Here is a 15,968-nt window from a genome sequence, read left to right as displayed (position 1 = left end):
CTGTAGTTACTATGGGCTGATCCATTCCTCCCAATTTTTTTAAGCCTTCAGTTTCCTCACCAATTTCTTTCATGGTGCAAAATGGGAGGCAGAAAATTATGGTAGTCAAATAGCACTTTGCAAACCAAGAATTTACTTTGTGATGAAATTGTTGTGGCCAGTAGCAACCTTGGCAAACCTTTGACTTTAACATCTATGCTATACAAAGAATTTGTTGCCAACTAAAATTATAACTAAAAACCAAATGTGATTATAAAATTGCCAGTTTTTATTCATGCTGTTTGCTATAACTTTATTTTAAATAAGACACAAGAACTATATACTGAAAAAAAATACAAAACAAAAGCCACACTATGCATTATTTAAAGAAACATTGTGTGGAAACTCATAAATACTGTTTAGCACATGGCTAGAAATAACAGCAAAACTATGTACAAAATTTGAAACAAGTTTTTAAACAATGTGTTTGACAAACAAAATTTCTACATCTGGATGTAGGATACACTCTGAGACCAATAATGTTTTAAATTTACATTTCTTTTTAAAGTTCAGCTAATTTTCAACCTATTTGGTTTAAAACCTTTATAAAGATCATAATCAAAACTGATTTGCAACAGTGTTTGGTAAAAATTAATATCTAGTTTCTCAAGTGAAAGATCAAGTTAAAAGGAATTTTGGACACCATGTGCCCCAGTAAGTTCTCTCATAGATATTCACCTTACGTCACTTGTACCAACTTAGAGTGGTAAAATCCAACACTGGCTGCAAACTTTACTTCTGTAGTTGAATGCTGAGTGCTGGGTTCTTGTTCCGCAAAATAACAGGCAAGTTTTTTTTATCCTTTCCAGTGTAACACTTTTCAAATAATAAGTCATTTATCAAACTGAATCCTAAAAAGATAACCAGCCATGCTGAACCTTAGTCCGTTACATTTCTGTACCAAAGTACATTTTAGATAAATAAATACGAAATAACTAGTTTAAAAACTCCTTTAAGAAATGCTACTGTATAGTAGCCACAGAAAGTTGTGCAAATAATGGTTTTAACATAAGAGGTGGGGTCAAGACGAGAAACTAAACATTAATTTTATTTAATTTTTGAAACATCATTTTACTTTGTGTATCTGCCAATTCCAAATTTCACACACAGAAAAGGGAACATATCTAACAAGAGAACCTGAAGAGTCTGGTTATGTAACTTAAACATTTGATCATTGAGATTTCTTCACAACATGGAATGTTTCTTAGATACAGCCCAGTTTTCAACACTACTGTATTTGTAACAGCTTAACAGTCTTCAACACCTGAAACATTTTTTCTTAAATTCTGAAATGTCACAAAACGCTGATACGTTTCAAAACAATGGTTTATGTAAGTTTGTGACCGAATATCCATGAAAACAAGTGATGTCAGACATCACAGTAATGCTGGTTCTTCAATATTCACGCTCGTCCAGGTCTGCCCCGGATCAGAATGCACTTTTAGTTAAAGAAAGTGGAATGTAATGAGGAAAGGTTAATGTAGAAAACTGAAAGGCAAGAGAGTGATGCTTACCCTAAACTCCCCTTAGCTTGTTCAGCCACAAATTGGTTAAAATCCTATGTGGATATACATTCCAAATTACCTGAGTTTAGACTTCAACTGAAGTACCTGAAGCTAGGCCATAGGGTGGGCACTGTGCAACTGTTGTGGCCATTTTTCTTTTTTGCATTGTATGTGTTACAGAATTTATAAACTTAAACAACCTGGATTGTTTGTAAACAATATTTTTTTTCTCTGCTGGACATAACGCAACACAACATCTATTTTTTCTATCTTTTAGACAGGCATATTTTATATATATATATATATATATATATATATATATATAGAGCTTATTTTTACTGTAGGAGATGGAACAGAACACAGGACAACAGTACTAATCCATCCAAACATACCATGTAATGCATAGTCTGCACTTTAAACACTCAAGCACATGTTTTGCAAGCATCACTGCTTCTCACAAACATTTCCTAAAAAAGGAATTCTATCCCTGCCAAGAACAGTGTAAGAGATGCTAAAATTCTAAGAACCTTTGTTCAGAATGCAGGTGCTACTCCATGCAGACGATCAGATATATAGACTACCCCTACACAAGGGCAGAGGCCTGCTCCACCATGGGGAGGGGCAGCAGTGGGAGGTGCACGGGCTAGATTATCACAAAGTTCTGAGCTGAGGAGAATTCTTCTGTTTGAGACTCGTGGAGCTGTTGCTGTGGACGCGATGTCTGCTGCACCAAGGCCTCGGAGTCCCTCATGCTGGTGTCGTCTGACAAAGGTGAGAATGAGACCTGAGATGGAAGCTGCTCAGCAGTAACAGTGTTGGATGCTATGATGGGACTGAGGCCAGAGATTGATGAGCTCTTGAGTAACAGGTCAGAGGTGGAGAACAGAGGTCGGCTGACAATACTTACAGGAAAGAAAGCTGACCCTTTAGGAATGAAGTTCACTTTGTTTCTGTCAGGACAGGAAAACAAAGGGACAGAGCTGGAAGGGCGAGATCTAGGAGAGAGCAAAAATATTAATAAATAAAGGAAACGTATTCATCAAAGGCTCTTAGTGCAGTTTCCAATATTTAGGGGAAAAACATCAGTGAAAATGAAAACAATTCCATGGATATTACATTACTGAGAGATTGCAACACAAGTGGCACCACAGCAGTTTCAACCAAATAACCATTTTGCAAAACGAATCGACAGGATCAGATACAACATGATCATGTCCAATTAGAGGTGAAAGAAAGGAAAATGACATGAACATATAACCTAAATAAACCAGTTTTTTAAAAAAAAAGATTAATTTGACAATTCAAGATTTGAAAATCAAGTATATTTGAATTATTTTTACACAGCATAGACAAGGAGGGAAAATATCATATCACTGAAGGAAGTCATGCAAATAATGGCCAATGGCATTGCCTTCCCCAGAGAAAAACAAAACATACTGCATAGTAATTTTTAAGATTTGCAACATTGTTTTTTTTAATGATTTTTTTTTCGTTCCAGTATATATTAAATGTCATTGTAACATTAAATTCATTGCAGCGTTAATGTAAGCCTACTAGTGAAAATAATAAACAAATGTCTTCAGCTTTTTATGAAAATTAGCTATTTCCACAATGCTGGCATCATGAAAAATAGCAACATTTGGTATTTCAATGTTATGGGCAATCTTGGGAGGCCTTCACTTACTACTGTTCGTTCTATTCTTTTCATATGTTCACAAACCGTATTTACCAATGGAAAACATGTCAAATAAAATTTCCGGTCAATTGGGCTGAGGTGTGGCAGACTGAGAGAAATGAGGGAGGGCTCAACAAAGAAAAGAAAGCTACTTTTGGTTTTTTTTGCTCATTGCAATTTGATGCTTTGTTGATCTTAACAGGTGAAGTTGATTTTAAGGAGCATCTGTGAAAAGGGGCAGATGAAGAGGTTTTTATCTCGGAGGGTAGTAGGGCTGGAGAATGTAAGGGACATTCTTAGCACTTCTAAAAGAATCAGGAAGCCTTTAATGAGCAAAATCACAATGTTGCAACTCCCACCATCTTTGTTGCAGTTGCACACTTCAGCATGGTGAATCACACTACCTTTCTTTGATTGAAGGACATAAAAAATGGGAGCAGGAATAAGTCATTTGGCTCCTCAACCTGCTTCCCATTCCATAAGATTGTGGCCTCAACTCCACTTCCCTGCCTGCTACCCATAACTCATGACTCCCTTGTAGATCAAACATTTGTCTAACTCAGCCCTGAATATATTCAATGACCCAGTTCACACTGCTCTTTAGGGTACAAAATTCTAAAGACTAATGTTTATTTTACATGTGCACACTAAATGCTAACATTGTGGTGACCTTTCACTCCAAGCCACATTGTTTACACCAACAATTCCATGACAAATCATTTTTGCAATGATCTTAAATCAGACAAATATTCTAAAAACAGCAAAGCCAAGTTTCTGAACTATTTGTTTGAAATTACCTGACACCATGATACATACAGATAGGACCATTCTACACCAAAGTATCATTTTACTTCTGGTGAATTGAATAGTTATGGCACGGTAGAAATACTGAAATTTTGTTTACCAAACTGTACTTCAATCATATTAGAAAACTAAAGACTGAATAAAAGTGCTCGTCCTGGATTTATTCGAACAATTCCACAGTAAACAATCTGCATTTTTTTTCTTTCCATTGGTATTCAAAGATGAAAGCAAAAAAATGCAGACTTCAAATACATAACCAACCAGAGCTCTAATTAAAGAGAAATTTTGATTTCTAATTTATTTCATTACAACTAAAGCAGGATTTCCTGTTAAACAACATGCCATGTAAAAGGCACAGAAATGCAATGATGGGATTTGTTTTAATCTTGCTCATACCAAAGGTCTCTATTGTACATTTGTCCATTAATGACAAATCTATCACATCAGCAGGAAATGCACTGGATCGCACACAATGTGGAGAAATCAAACTAGTTTGTGTGTCACATTCTGGGTATGCTCATCTTACCAACAGCGTCATAACACATCAGGTAATAAGCTTTTCCTTGACTCAATCTAAACCCAGTGAACATGAAAGAATCATGCCAGAATGGTTTTTACAATGTTAAATGTACCTTGCACAGAAATTAATTTAGCACACTTGGAACATTCTTTCGGGTTGTCACTGGGGATTTTGTTTCTGTCATTATCCTATTGGATCCAGGTGTTTTCCTGAATCCTGATTTTCCAACCCATCAGATGTAATCTGCAGATTTCCTGATTGATGCCTCATTTGCAATCAGCCTTCAATCCCATGATCTCATTTATTTGATTTCATTGTGCCAAGAGATTGTGACCAAAAAATTCCACAGGAAACAAACTTTGCTGGAGTCAGAGTTGAAGCAAAAACAGGGTTGATGTTTTCTGGTGTAAGGGACTGAGGAAAATTTGTGGGGAAGACATTTACCAGTGTTCTTTGTCCCTTGTGGGTTTCAGTGTCCTGTTTGCCGGGCGGGTGCTGTGAACAGGATGCTGTTGGTTGAGTGATGTGGGCTGGGCCAATGGGATTGCTCTGGGGGCGGGAGGAAAAAAAGGCGCCAGGAAGTGAAGCAGCTGCAGAGCTGAAGAGGCAGAGCTGAAGAGGCAGAGCTGAAGAGGGAGTGTGAAGAGAGAGAGCTTTTTCCAGGCAGTGAGAATTCGGTTTGGAGTGAGAGGCAGCCAGGCGTTCCCCTGCCTGTTCTTTTCATTACTGCCGAGGAGAACTGCCTTCAGCGCACTCGACCTACTTTGCTGCACGGATAGCTCGTGGCACCTCTGCCTCCTAAGGCATCATCTTCCACACGTGTCTCTCTTCTGGACTGTGTGTGTGTGTCATGAGTAACTGGTGGGGACTATACAGTCCAACTGGAACAGTATCTACAAATGTGTTACTGAGGATGAGTTTCCCCATGTGTGCACCAACGGATGGGCCCCAATGGTTATAGATCAGAGCTCACTGTTTTATATCTGTTAATGATGTGTTATTAAATTTATTTTTCATATTCCGATTACAGTACTGACATTTATGGGTAAACAGGGAATTAGCCAAATCAACATCAACCGCTAGGAATTCAGGATCCTGTTGATTGAATATTTAAATAGTAGCCCCATATAGTGGTCAGCAGGGGGTTACACTGGTATTTGGATTACAAAGTTTCCTTCAAGTATTTACGAGCCGATCCTGCACATTTTGCATTGTTTGGGGTTATTAATTCCCTAAGCAGTCACTTTGATCGGAGAATCTAACTTAAATAGAATGCCAATTACCTTGTTCCATTTATTTAAGTAACAAAAAAGTCCCCTCTGATCAGACAGTGTAGTTAGCCACTAAGGGAAAAGGACAAATCAACAGCATATATTCTGAAGTATGCATTCTTTCAAATAAAAGGCTTTCATACCAAACTTCAAAATACAGACTCCTTTAGTTAGATCACTGCTCATAGATTTATGTACAAAACCAAATATTTTGATTTGGACAAATATCACTTTTGTCATTCTGTGGCCACCAGTCTTGTCAAAACTATAGGCAGAAAAACAGCACTAATGAAAATGAATTAATTGTGCCTCAAAATATCTAACTGGGTGATTTCTTTTAAAGTAAAATCTTCCCAGTATAAGGATGACAAAAAAATTAGATCCAAGTATATTCTGTTCTGATGTCTTCAGTTTTATGCAAAACTCTGTATAATGTTGCTTTTTGTCATGAGTTTACAATATGTTAATAAATTATAAAATATTCTGTGATAACTCTCAAACCAACACTACAGTCATTCACCAAACTTGTCAGTGAGCCCTGAAGTCCAGCTCCTTGGAGGACCTTTATGCAGTTTATACTCTGATAATTTTTAATGTGTCCAACATTCCTCTAGGTAAACATAGAACAGTACAGCACAGAACAGGCCCTTCGGCCCACGATGTTGTGCCGAGCTTTATCTGAAACCAAGATCAAGCTATCCCACTCCCTATCATCCTGGTGTGCTCCATGTGCCTATCCAATAACCGCTTAAATGTTCCTAAAGTGTCTGACTCCACTATCACTGCAGGCAGTCCATTCCACACCCCAACCACTCTCTGCGTAAAGAACCTACCTCTGATATCCTTCCTGTATCTCCCACCACGAACCCTATAGTTATGCCCCCTTGTAATAGCTCCATCCACCCGAGGAAATAGTCTTTGAACGTTCACTCTATCTATCCCCTTCATCATTTTATAAACCTCTATTAAGTCTCCCCTCAGCCTCCTCCGCTCCAGAGAGAACAGCCCTAGATCCCTCAACCTTTCCTCATAAGACCTACCCTCTAAACCAGGCAGCATCCTCGTAAATCTCCTCTGCACTCTTTCCAGCACTTCCACATCCTTCTTATACTGAGGTGACCAGAACTGCACACAATATTCCAAATGTGGTCTCACCAAGGTCCTGTACAGTTGCAGCATAACCCCACGGCTCTTAAACTCCAACCTTCTGTTAATAAAAGCTAACACATTATAGGCCTTCTTCACAGCTCTATCCACTTGAGTGGCAACCTTTAGAGATCTGTGGATATGGACCCCAAGATCTCTCTGTTCCTCCACAGTCTTCAGAACCCTACCTTTGACCCTGTAATCAACATTTAAATTAGTCCTACCAAAATGAATCACCTCACATTTATCAGGGTTAAACTCCATTTGCCATTTTTCAGCCCAGCTTTGCATCCTATCTATGTCTCTTTGCAGCCTACAACAGCCCTCCACCTCATCCACTACTCCACCAATCTTGGTGTCATCAGCAAATTTACTGATCCACCCTTCAGCCCCCTCCTCTAAGTCATTAATAAAAATCACAAAGAGCAGAGGACCAAGCACTGATCCCTGCGGCACTCCGCTAGCAACCTGCCTCCAATCCGAAAATTTTCCATCCACCACCACCCTCTGTCTTCGATCAGACAGCCAGTTACCTATCCAATCGGCCAACTTTCCCTCTATCCCACACCTCCTCACTTTCATCATAAGCCGACCATGGGGGACCTTATCAAACGCCTTACTAAAATCCATGTATATGACATCAACTGCCCTACCTTCATCAACACACTTAGTTACCTCCTCAAAAAATTCTATCAAATTTGTGAGGCACGACTTGCCCTTCATGAATCCGTGCTGACTATCCCGGATTAATCCGCATCTTTCTAAATGGTCGTAAATCCCATCTCTAAGGACCTTTTCCATCAATTTACCAACCACCGAAGTAAGACTAACCGGTCTATAATTACCAGGGTCATTTCTATTCCCAAGGAATTCTGGGTCTCTTTGACCATAAGACATAAGAGCAGAATTAGACCACTCGGCCCATCGAGTCTGCTCTGCCATTTAATCATGTCTGATGTTTCTCAACCCCATTCTCCCACTTTTTCCCTGTAACCTTTGATCCCCTTACTAATCAAAAACCTATTTCTGTCTTAAATACACTCAATGACCTGGCCTCCATAGCCTTCTGTGGCAATGAATTACATAGATTCACCACCCTCTGGCTGAAGAAATTCCTGTTCTAAAGGGTCGTCCATTTACTCTGAGGCTATGCCCTTGGATTCGAGTCTCGCCAATAATGGAAACATCTTCCCCACATTCACTATATCCAGGTCTTTCAGTATTCTGTAAGTTTCAATGAGATCCTCCCTCATCCTTTTAAACTCCATCAATTACAAACTCAGAGTCCTCAAACGCTCCCCATACGTCAAACTTTTCATCCCCAGAGTAATTTTTGTGAACCTCCTCAGGACCCTCTTCAAGGCCAGCACGTTCCCCCTCCTCTCTTCCACCACAAACTCTGTTCACTGGTCAACTCGATTCCCTGCCCAACATAAGACTAAATAAAATTATTTGTAACCTTGTCTGCTTGACACTGGAATCATGTTTCTGACCTCATATTCCCACGTTACAAAGAACATCCAGATTCAACTTGCAACATCAACTTTCAGTCTATCCACTGCTAAAGCTCTCATAAATGGTTTTGCCACCTCCAGACTGGAGTACCTCAATGCCATTTTTCAGGCCTCTGATCCATTGCCTTTCATATACTCGAGCTTGTCCAATCCTTTGCTGCCTATATGCCATTCCTTAGTCAGTAGCTCTTGCCGATCATTGTCTCCCAGCATTTCAAATTTACCGCTGGGGAGAAGAACAATGTTGGAATCTTGTCTTTGTTCCCTGCTCTATTGCAGTGACCTCTCCAGTCTTATAACCCCCCCCCCACCCCACCAGCTCTGCACTTCTCCGACTCTGATCTCTTGCACATTCCCCCTCTTAACCACTGGCAGTCTTCAACGACCAAAGTCCCAGTCTCCTGAATTCCCGAAGCCTCTCGATCTCCAAAATCCTCCTGTCAACCCATTTAGTATTACCAAGGTTACAGTAACATAACGATTAACATATTGGACTCAATCCAAAGGCCTGGTAGCTCACCGCCACTTTCAAGGGTAATCAGGATAGGCATCAACTGTTAGCTCACATTCTATAAATGAACACAAACAAGTTAATCATCTTTCTTAATATGTCTCTTAGTCTCTCAATTTTTTTTCATGCATGTTGAATTTATTATCCTCAATATGCACTTGATCAAGACAGTCACTGCACAAAGAGTATTCTTGAAATGAAAATCATCTCAAATATCTTTATCAAGTAAATTTACTCCTGCATTCTCCATTTTTGCCATCCTATTTCCATCGCACCATTTCATTTATTTTTCCTTTAGTTTGTATATTTTTTTCAAATAAATCCTTTTTCTTTCATTCACATTTTATTGAACTGCCATCTGTTTTTTGCTTTTAGATTAACTGGTTCTTCCTTGCCCTTGACTGCACATCCTCATACAATGTTCATTAGTAAATCATGTGATATAGAAATTAATGCGCTTTTATAACTTTTGCAAAGAATGCCATAGGGAAAATGTTAATTAAGCTCAATGCTGCAACCATACAAATGTGTATTGCAGGACGACAGTGTGATCAATTTGTAAACGTGTGCTATAATTTCTGAGGTAATTATTTTATTATTCCTCTTACAGAAATCAACAAGAAATGTGCGCTGTACCTAGTCCTATAAGTTTCTAAATCTTGAAATACTAATACCACAGAAGTGAATGGCTTCCTATAAGAGCCAATCAGTTCACTATAATGGTGGCAAATCTTTGCTAAAGCAATAAACAAATCCCCAACCCCATACTCCCTCCCAGTCGCCCTGCACCACACTGGTGTCTAGCTTCTAGAGTGTTGTTGCAGCTTCACTGAAGAGACTATTGGAGAAAATTCCACCATATTTCTGACTTGAAAGTTGTAGATAGTGGACTGACTATGAGGAGCCAGGAGGTGAGTTATTCACCACAGAATTCCCAGTCTTTGATCTGCTCTTGTAGCCACAGTATCAATGACTTGCCTTCCATTATAAGGTCAAAGTGGGGATGTTCGCTGATGACTGCATAATGTTTAGCACCATTCGTAACTCCCCAAATACCGAAGCAGTCCAGGACCAAATGCAACAAGATCTGGATAATATCCAGGCTTGGGCCGACAACTGGCAAACAACATTCACACCACAAAAGTGCCAGGCAATGATCATCACCAATAAGAGAGAATCTAACCATCACCCCATGACATTCAAAGGCATTACCACCACTGAATCCCTACTATCAACATGTGGGGGGGTTATCATTGACCAGGAACTTAACTGGGCTAGCCATATAAATACTGTGTGTTCTAGAACAGCAGGGCATAAGCTAGGAATCCTGTGGTGAGTAATGCACTTCATGAATCTGCAAAGCCTGTCCACCATCTACAAGGTACAAGTCAAGGTTGTAATGAAATACTCTCCCCCTGTCTGGATGAGTGCAGCTCCAACAACACTCAAGAAGTTTGACATCATCCAGGAAAAAGCAGTTTACTTGGTTGGCACCTCATCCACAAGCAATCACTCCCTCCACCACTGACGCACAGTACCAGCAGTGTGTACGATCTACAGTCTACTAGGGGAGGCGGTGCCATAGTGATATCATCACAGGACACGCAATCCAGAGATCCAGCATAATGCTCTGGGCTACTGGTTCAAATCCCACCACAGCAAATGGTGAAATTTTAATTCAATAAAAATCTGGAAGTAAAGTTGAACGATGACCATGAAACCACATAGGGCAGCACAGTGGCACTGCGGTTAGCACTACTGCTTCACAGCACCAAGGACCTGGGTTCAATTCCCTGCTTGGGTCACTGTGTGGAGTTTGCACATTCTCCCCGTGTTTGCATGGCTTTCCTCCGGGTGCTCCAGTTTCCTCCCACAGTCTGAAAGACGTGCTGGTTAGGTGCATTGACCTGAACAGGCGCCAGAGTGTGGCGACTAGGGGAATTTCACAGTAACTTCATTGCAGTGTTAACGTAAGCCTTACTTGCGAATAATAAATAAACTTTTTTTAAAACTTTGTTGATTGCCGTAAAAAACAATTTGGTTCACTAGTGTCCTTTAGGAAACTGGTCATCCTTACCTGGTCTGGTCTACACATGACTCCAAATCCACAGCAATGTGGTTGATTGTTAAACATTCTCTGAAACTGCCTTGCAAGCCACTCAGCGAATTAGGGAAGGGCAATACTTGCTGGCCCCAGCCATTGATGCCCACATCTCAAAATTAAAAGAAAAATGCACTGCAGGAACTCACCATGAAAACACCAACACCTGGAAGTTCCTCTCCAAGCCACTAACCATCCTGACTTAGAAATACATTGCAGTTCCTTCATTGTTGCTGGGTCAAAATCCTGGAATTCCCTCTCTAACAGCATCGTGAGTATACCTACACTACAAATACTGCAGCATTTCAAGAAGGTAGCTCATTATCCCCTCAAGGACAATTTGGGATGGGCAATAAATGCTGGCCTAGCCAGTGAAGCCCACATTCCATGAATGAATAAAACAACATAAATTGTAAAAAGGTGTTCAATGGATCAGTGGAGTTACACATGGACACAGGAAGCATGGCTGAGATATTAAATTAATACTTTGCATCTGTTTTTACCAAGGAAGATTCTGCTATGCAGGTCCTGGTGGAGTTGGCTCAGACATTCAAATTGATAAGTGAGGAGATATTAGAAAGCTGTCTGTACTTCAAATTGATAAGGCACATGTAATGCATAGGATACAACCAAGAATACTGATGGAAGTGGGTAGAACTTGTGTAGGTTTGACCATAATTTTTCAGTCTTCTTTAGACCTAGGGGTGGTGCCAGAGGACTGGAGAATTGTAAATATTATACCCTTGCTCAAAAAAGTTGCAAAGGTAAGCCCAGGAACTACAAAGTGGTCAGTTAAATCTCAGCCATGGAGAAAATTCTAGAAATGATAATTCAAGCCAAAATTAATAGTTAGCAAAGAAATGTGGATTAATAAAGGAAAGCCCACATTGATTTGTTAAATGTAAATCATGTTTAACTAACTTGGAATTGTTTGGTGAGGTAACAGAGAAGGTTGTTCAGGGTAATGTTGGTGATGTGGTGTTCATGGACTTCCAGAAGACGTTTGATAGATTGCGACACAACAAACTATTGGGAAAAGTTATAGCTCATGGAATAACTAGGACAGTGACAGCATGACAGAAGACAAGAGCAATTGTGAATCAATGTTTTTCAAACTGCAGCAAAGTTCGTAGTGGAATTCTCCAGGTGTTGCTGTTGGGAACCTCTTCTCATTTATTAATGATGTAGACCTTGGTGTACAGAGCATCATTTCAAAATTTACAGATGATATGAAACTTGGAAGTAATGTGAACTGTGAGAAGGATAGTGTGGAACTTCAAAGGTTGATGGAATGGGTGGACAAGTGACAAATGAATTTCAATGCAGAGAATCATAAAGTGATTCAATTTGGTAGGAAGAATGCGAAGAAATAATATAAAATAAAAGTTACAATTTCAAAAGGGGTGCAGGAGCAGACAGTCCTGGGTGTATACGTGCATGAATCATTGAAGGTGGCAGGATAGGTTGAGTGTTTTAATAACGTGTACAGCATCATAACAATAGGGGCAAACAATATAAAAATAAGGAAGTTATCTTAAACTCGTACAGAACACTGGTTCAGCCATAACTGGAGTATTGTTATCTGAGAACGAACAATATGCAGGGATACAGGGAGAAGGCAGGGGAATAGCACTCAATAAATTGTTCCTACAGAGAGCTGGCATAGACACATCTGGCCTTTTCCTGTGCTGTAACAATTTGGTATGATTCTATCAATACTGCTCTTGGTGTGATCTCTTAAGAGATTCATATTCTGCAAACCAGTTTGCTTTCAATTTAAGATGCACTTATTAGTTCTACCAGAGATTTCATTGCAGAATATTGCATTGGGAATAGAGTTCCATTCTTTGGTACAAAAGAATATTCTATATCATAGAAATCATAGAAACCCTACAGTGCAGAAGGAGGCCATTCGGCCCATCGAGTCTGCACCGACCACAATCCCACCCAGGCCCTACCCCCACATATTTACCCGCTAATCCCTCTAACCTACACATCTCAGGATTCTAAGGGGCAATTTTTAACCTGGCCAATCAATCTAACCCGCACATCTTTGGACTGTGGGAGGAAACCAGAGCACCCGGAGGAAACCCACGCAGACACGAGGAGAATGTACAAACTCCACACAGACAGTGACCCGAGCCGGGAATCGAACCCGGGACCCGGGACCCTATATGTTCCAATTGTGGCCTCTAATGTGGATGAAAGAGTAGTTACATATCAGCACCCCATTGAAGTTAGCATCATACTTACCAGTAAGGAAATCAGCAGGCATTTATGCTTTCACACTTACCAAATATTTCAAAATGTGCATGTATAATAAAGAATTTGAACTTGTATTTAGCTATGATAACACCCATGTAAAAGTAGTCTCCAAATGACCTGTAATTCTTTTTTTCTTTCCTAGATTATAATAGCATGTTTTCATACTTTTTGCAAGACTCTAAAAACATAATTTATTTATTAATTCCCAAATGGTGCAGTGTGTTTAGATCATTTCTAAAGTTAAAAGTTTGTTAGTCACAAGTAAGGCTTACATTAACACTGCAATGAAGTTACTGTGAAATTCCCCTGGTCACCACACTCCGGCGTCTGTTCGGGTCAATGCACCTAACCAGCACATCTTTCAGAATGTGGGAGGAAACCGGAGCACCCGGAGGAAACCCACACAGACACAGGGCGAATGTGCAAGCTCCGCACAGACAGAGACCCAAGCCAGGAATCGAACCCAGCTCCCTGGTGCTGTGAGGCAGCAGTGCTAACCACTGTGCCACCCATAGTAATTGGTAATAAAATAATTTTAATCGAAAAATAAAGGGAATAAAAACTTACGTAATTTCCTCGAAGACCTTCACTTTCTCACATCCCTCTGGAGGTTCTCGTTTGAACATGTAGCTGTTGTTTGGTTTGGGTGATGAAGCATACTTGGGGAGTGGCGAGTTACTACCACTGTCTGTAAACACAAAAAGATTACAGAAGATTCTCAGAGTAAAGAAACAAATTAGTCCAGATATGGGTAGTCTAAAAATCAGACACACAGGAGTGGGATTAAAGCCTTGCTTTTGACAAAAAGCAATAATACCCATATGATATAGCGCAAGATATCATCTGTTCCAAACAAGCTTAAGCTTCAAGATGGTATTAATGTAGCACAAAGCTGCATACAGTAAATTGCTTCAGATTTAAGTATTTCTTAGCTGTTTACCATGAACACTTCAAACAGGACAGTGTACAGAAAATTTGGGAAGCTCTATCAAAATAAATGTAAATGCTAGAAGATGCAAAGGTGAACATGGGCCTACATAAAAATGTTTTGTTCTGAAATGTAAAAATAAAATCTAGTTGATAGATAGAAATGTTGAGAGGAAACACAAAAATTCACTGAGAAGGTGATTCTTCCCACCATGGGAAGGACAGCAGCTGATCACAACATATCAATTTATCTTTTAAAAATCGGAAAAGTGCAGAAATTCAGATAAATTTTTTTTGCAATGAGAACAGGATATTAACTGGCAATAAAATGTCTGCCAACACATTTGATGAATACCAAACCTTCTAAAAATATTTACTTTGAATGTCCATAACAGTAATTGTGTCTTTTATTTCACAAAAAGAAAACTAGACTTTAATTTGTTTTTATACTAAACATTCTGCCTCAATGTTTAGCATGCAGCTCAATGGGCTTCACAAAGCTTCTTTTAACAAGGTTCTTGGGGTAACTACATTGCAACGTAACACAAGTGGTACTGAAAATCGACTGTTTGAACAAAAAAAGAACAGCATGCACGATGGAGACAGCCAAAGTAGGTGGAGTATTCAGCACACAAAAGCCAGGGCTGTCATTTTCTTCCTAATAGCAGGACAGTCAGTGACCTTTTCCACCTTCAGTGTAAAGATCCATTCCTGCTGAATACTTAGTTACAAGGTCCTTTGTTACAAAACGCACACAACTCAATACTGCTATCAGCCCAACAATTCTTTTTATCCACTGCTATAAAAATTCTAAATTTAGGTGATGAATATTTTTCACTATATGCATCAGTAAAGAGTTATATTTGAACTTGCTCATAAAAGTGCAAATTGAACTCAGGTAATGGAATTTACAACCTTTTGTCCATTTGTTCATTTCTTTAATGTGCTCATTCATCAGCAGGTACAGAGCAGCTGGGTCAGTCTGTTGCCATATTGAATTTGTGTAACTCTATACATTGTCCCAATTTTACTGATGTTTTTGGCCTCAACATCATCTAAATATTAATCTACTGTAAGTCTCAGTCTCAAAGATTATTTGGAAGAAAACATTCTGAAATAAAAAGTGAACCTGTTCCACACTCACATTTTCTACACACTACACTATTTTCTTTTCAACATTCCTCAAGTATGGCTAAGTATGCTTTTAAGTGTGATTGATTTCTGCTACACTGAGCACTGGCCTACTTACATGTACATGCAGTTTTATTCATAAATTTTGAATTTTGCACACAAGAATTTCATTTTGTACATAATTTTCAATTGAGGACAATCAATACATACAAATATCAGGCACCACCCTAAATGTGGTGCTGCCTTGTAAAATCAGGCCAACACCAAATTAGAATTTTATCCTGTGATTCAAAATGTCAACAATAACAACAGTGTATATGTACATAGTTCCTTCAATGTAATGAAATGTCCCAAGGCACTTCACACGAATGTTGTAAAACAAAATGACATTGAGCCACAAAAGGAGACATCACGTCAGATGATCAAAGGTTTGGTCAAGGAGGTATGTTTCAGGAATGTCAAAGGAGGAAAGCAAGTTAGACAGCCAGGGAAATATAGGGGGGGTACTCCAGAGCTCGGGACCAAGGCAACTGAAAGTCTGGCCCACTACTGACTGAGT

The 15,968-nt window shown here is 39.4% G+C and overlaps 1 protein-coding gene across 2 annotated transcripts in view; it reads right to left on the bottom strand.

Annotated features, from left to right (window-relative positions):
* Positions 1-252: 252 nt before the first annotated feature.
* glcci1a (glucocorticoid induced 1a) overlaps positions 253-15,968 on the bottom strand; it is a 189,041-nt gene continuing 173,325 nt past the window's right edge. For both annotated transcript variants that reach the window (XM_078238205.1, XM_078238216.1), the window contains 2 exons: positions 13,919-14,039; positions 253-2,539 (listed from right to left, as the gene is read on the bottom strand). In XM_078238205.1, the coding sequence (XP_078094331.1) occupies positions 2,188-2,539; positions 13,919-14,039 (473 nt within the window). In that variant the 3' untranslated portion in view covers positions 253-2,187. The remainder of the gene's footprint in view (positions 2,540-13,918; positions 14,040-15,968) is intronic.

The sequence above is a fragment of the Mustelus asterias genome, chromosome 2 (assembly GCF_964213995.1).
Source record: "Mustelus asterias chromosome 2, sMusAst1.hap1.1, whole genome shotgun sequence".
Taxonomy (NCBI): Eukaryota; Metazoa; Chordata; class Chondrichthyes; order Carcharhiniformes; family Triakidae; genus Mustelus; species Mustelus asterias.
The sequence above is the reverse complement of the archived record's forward strand: the minus strand, read 5'-3'. Positions and strand labels throughout refer to the sequence as shown.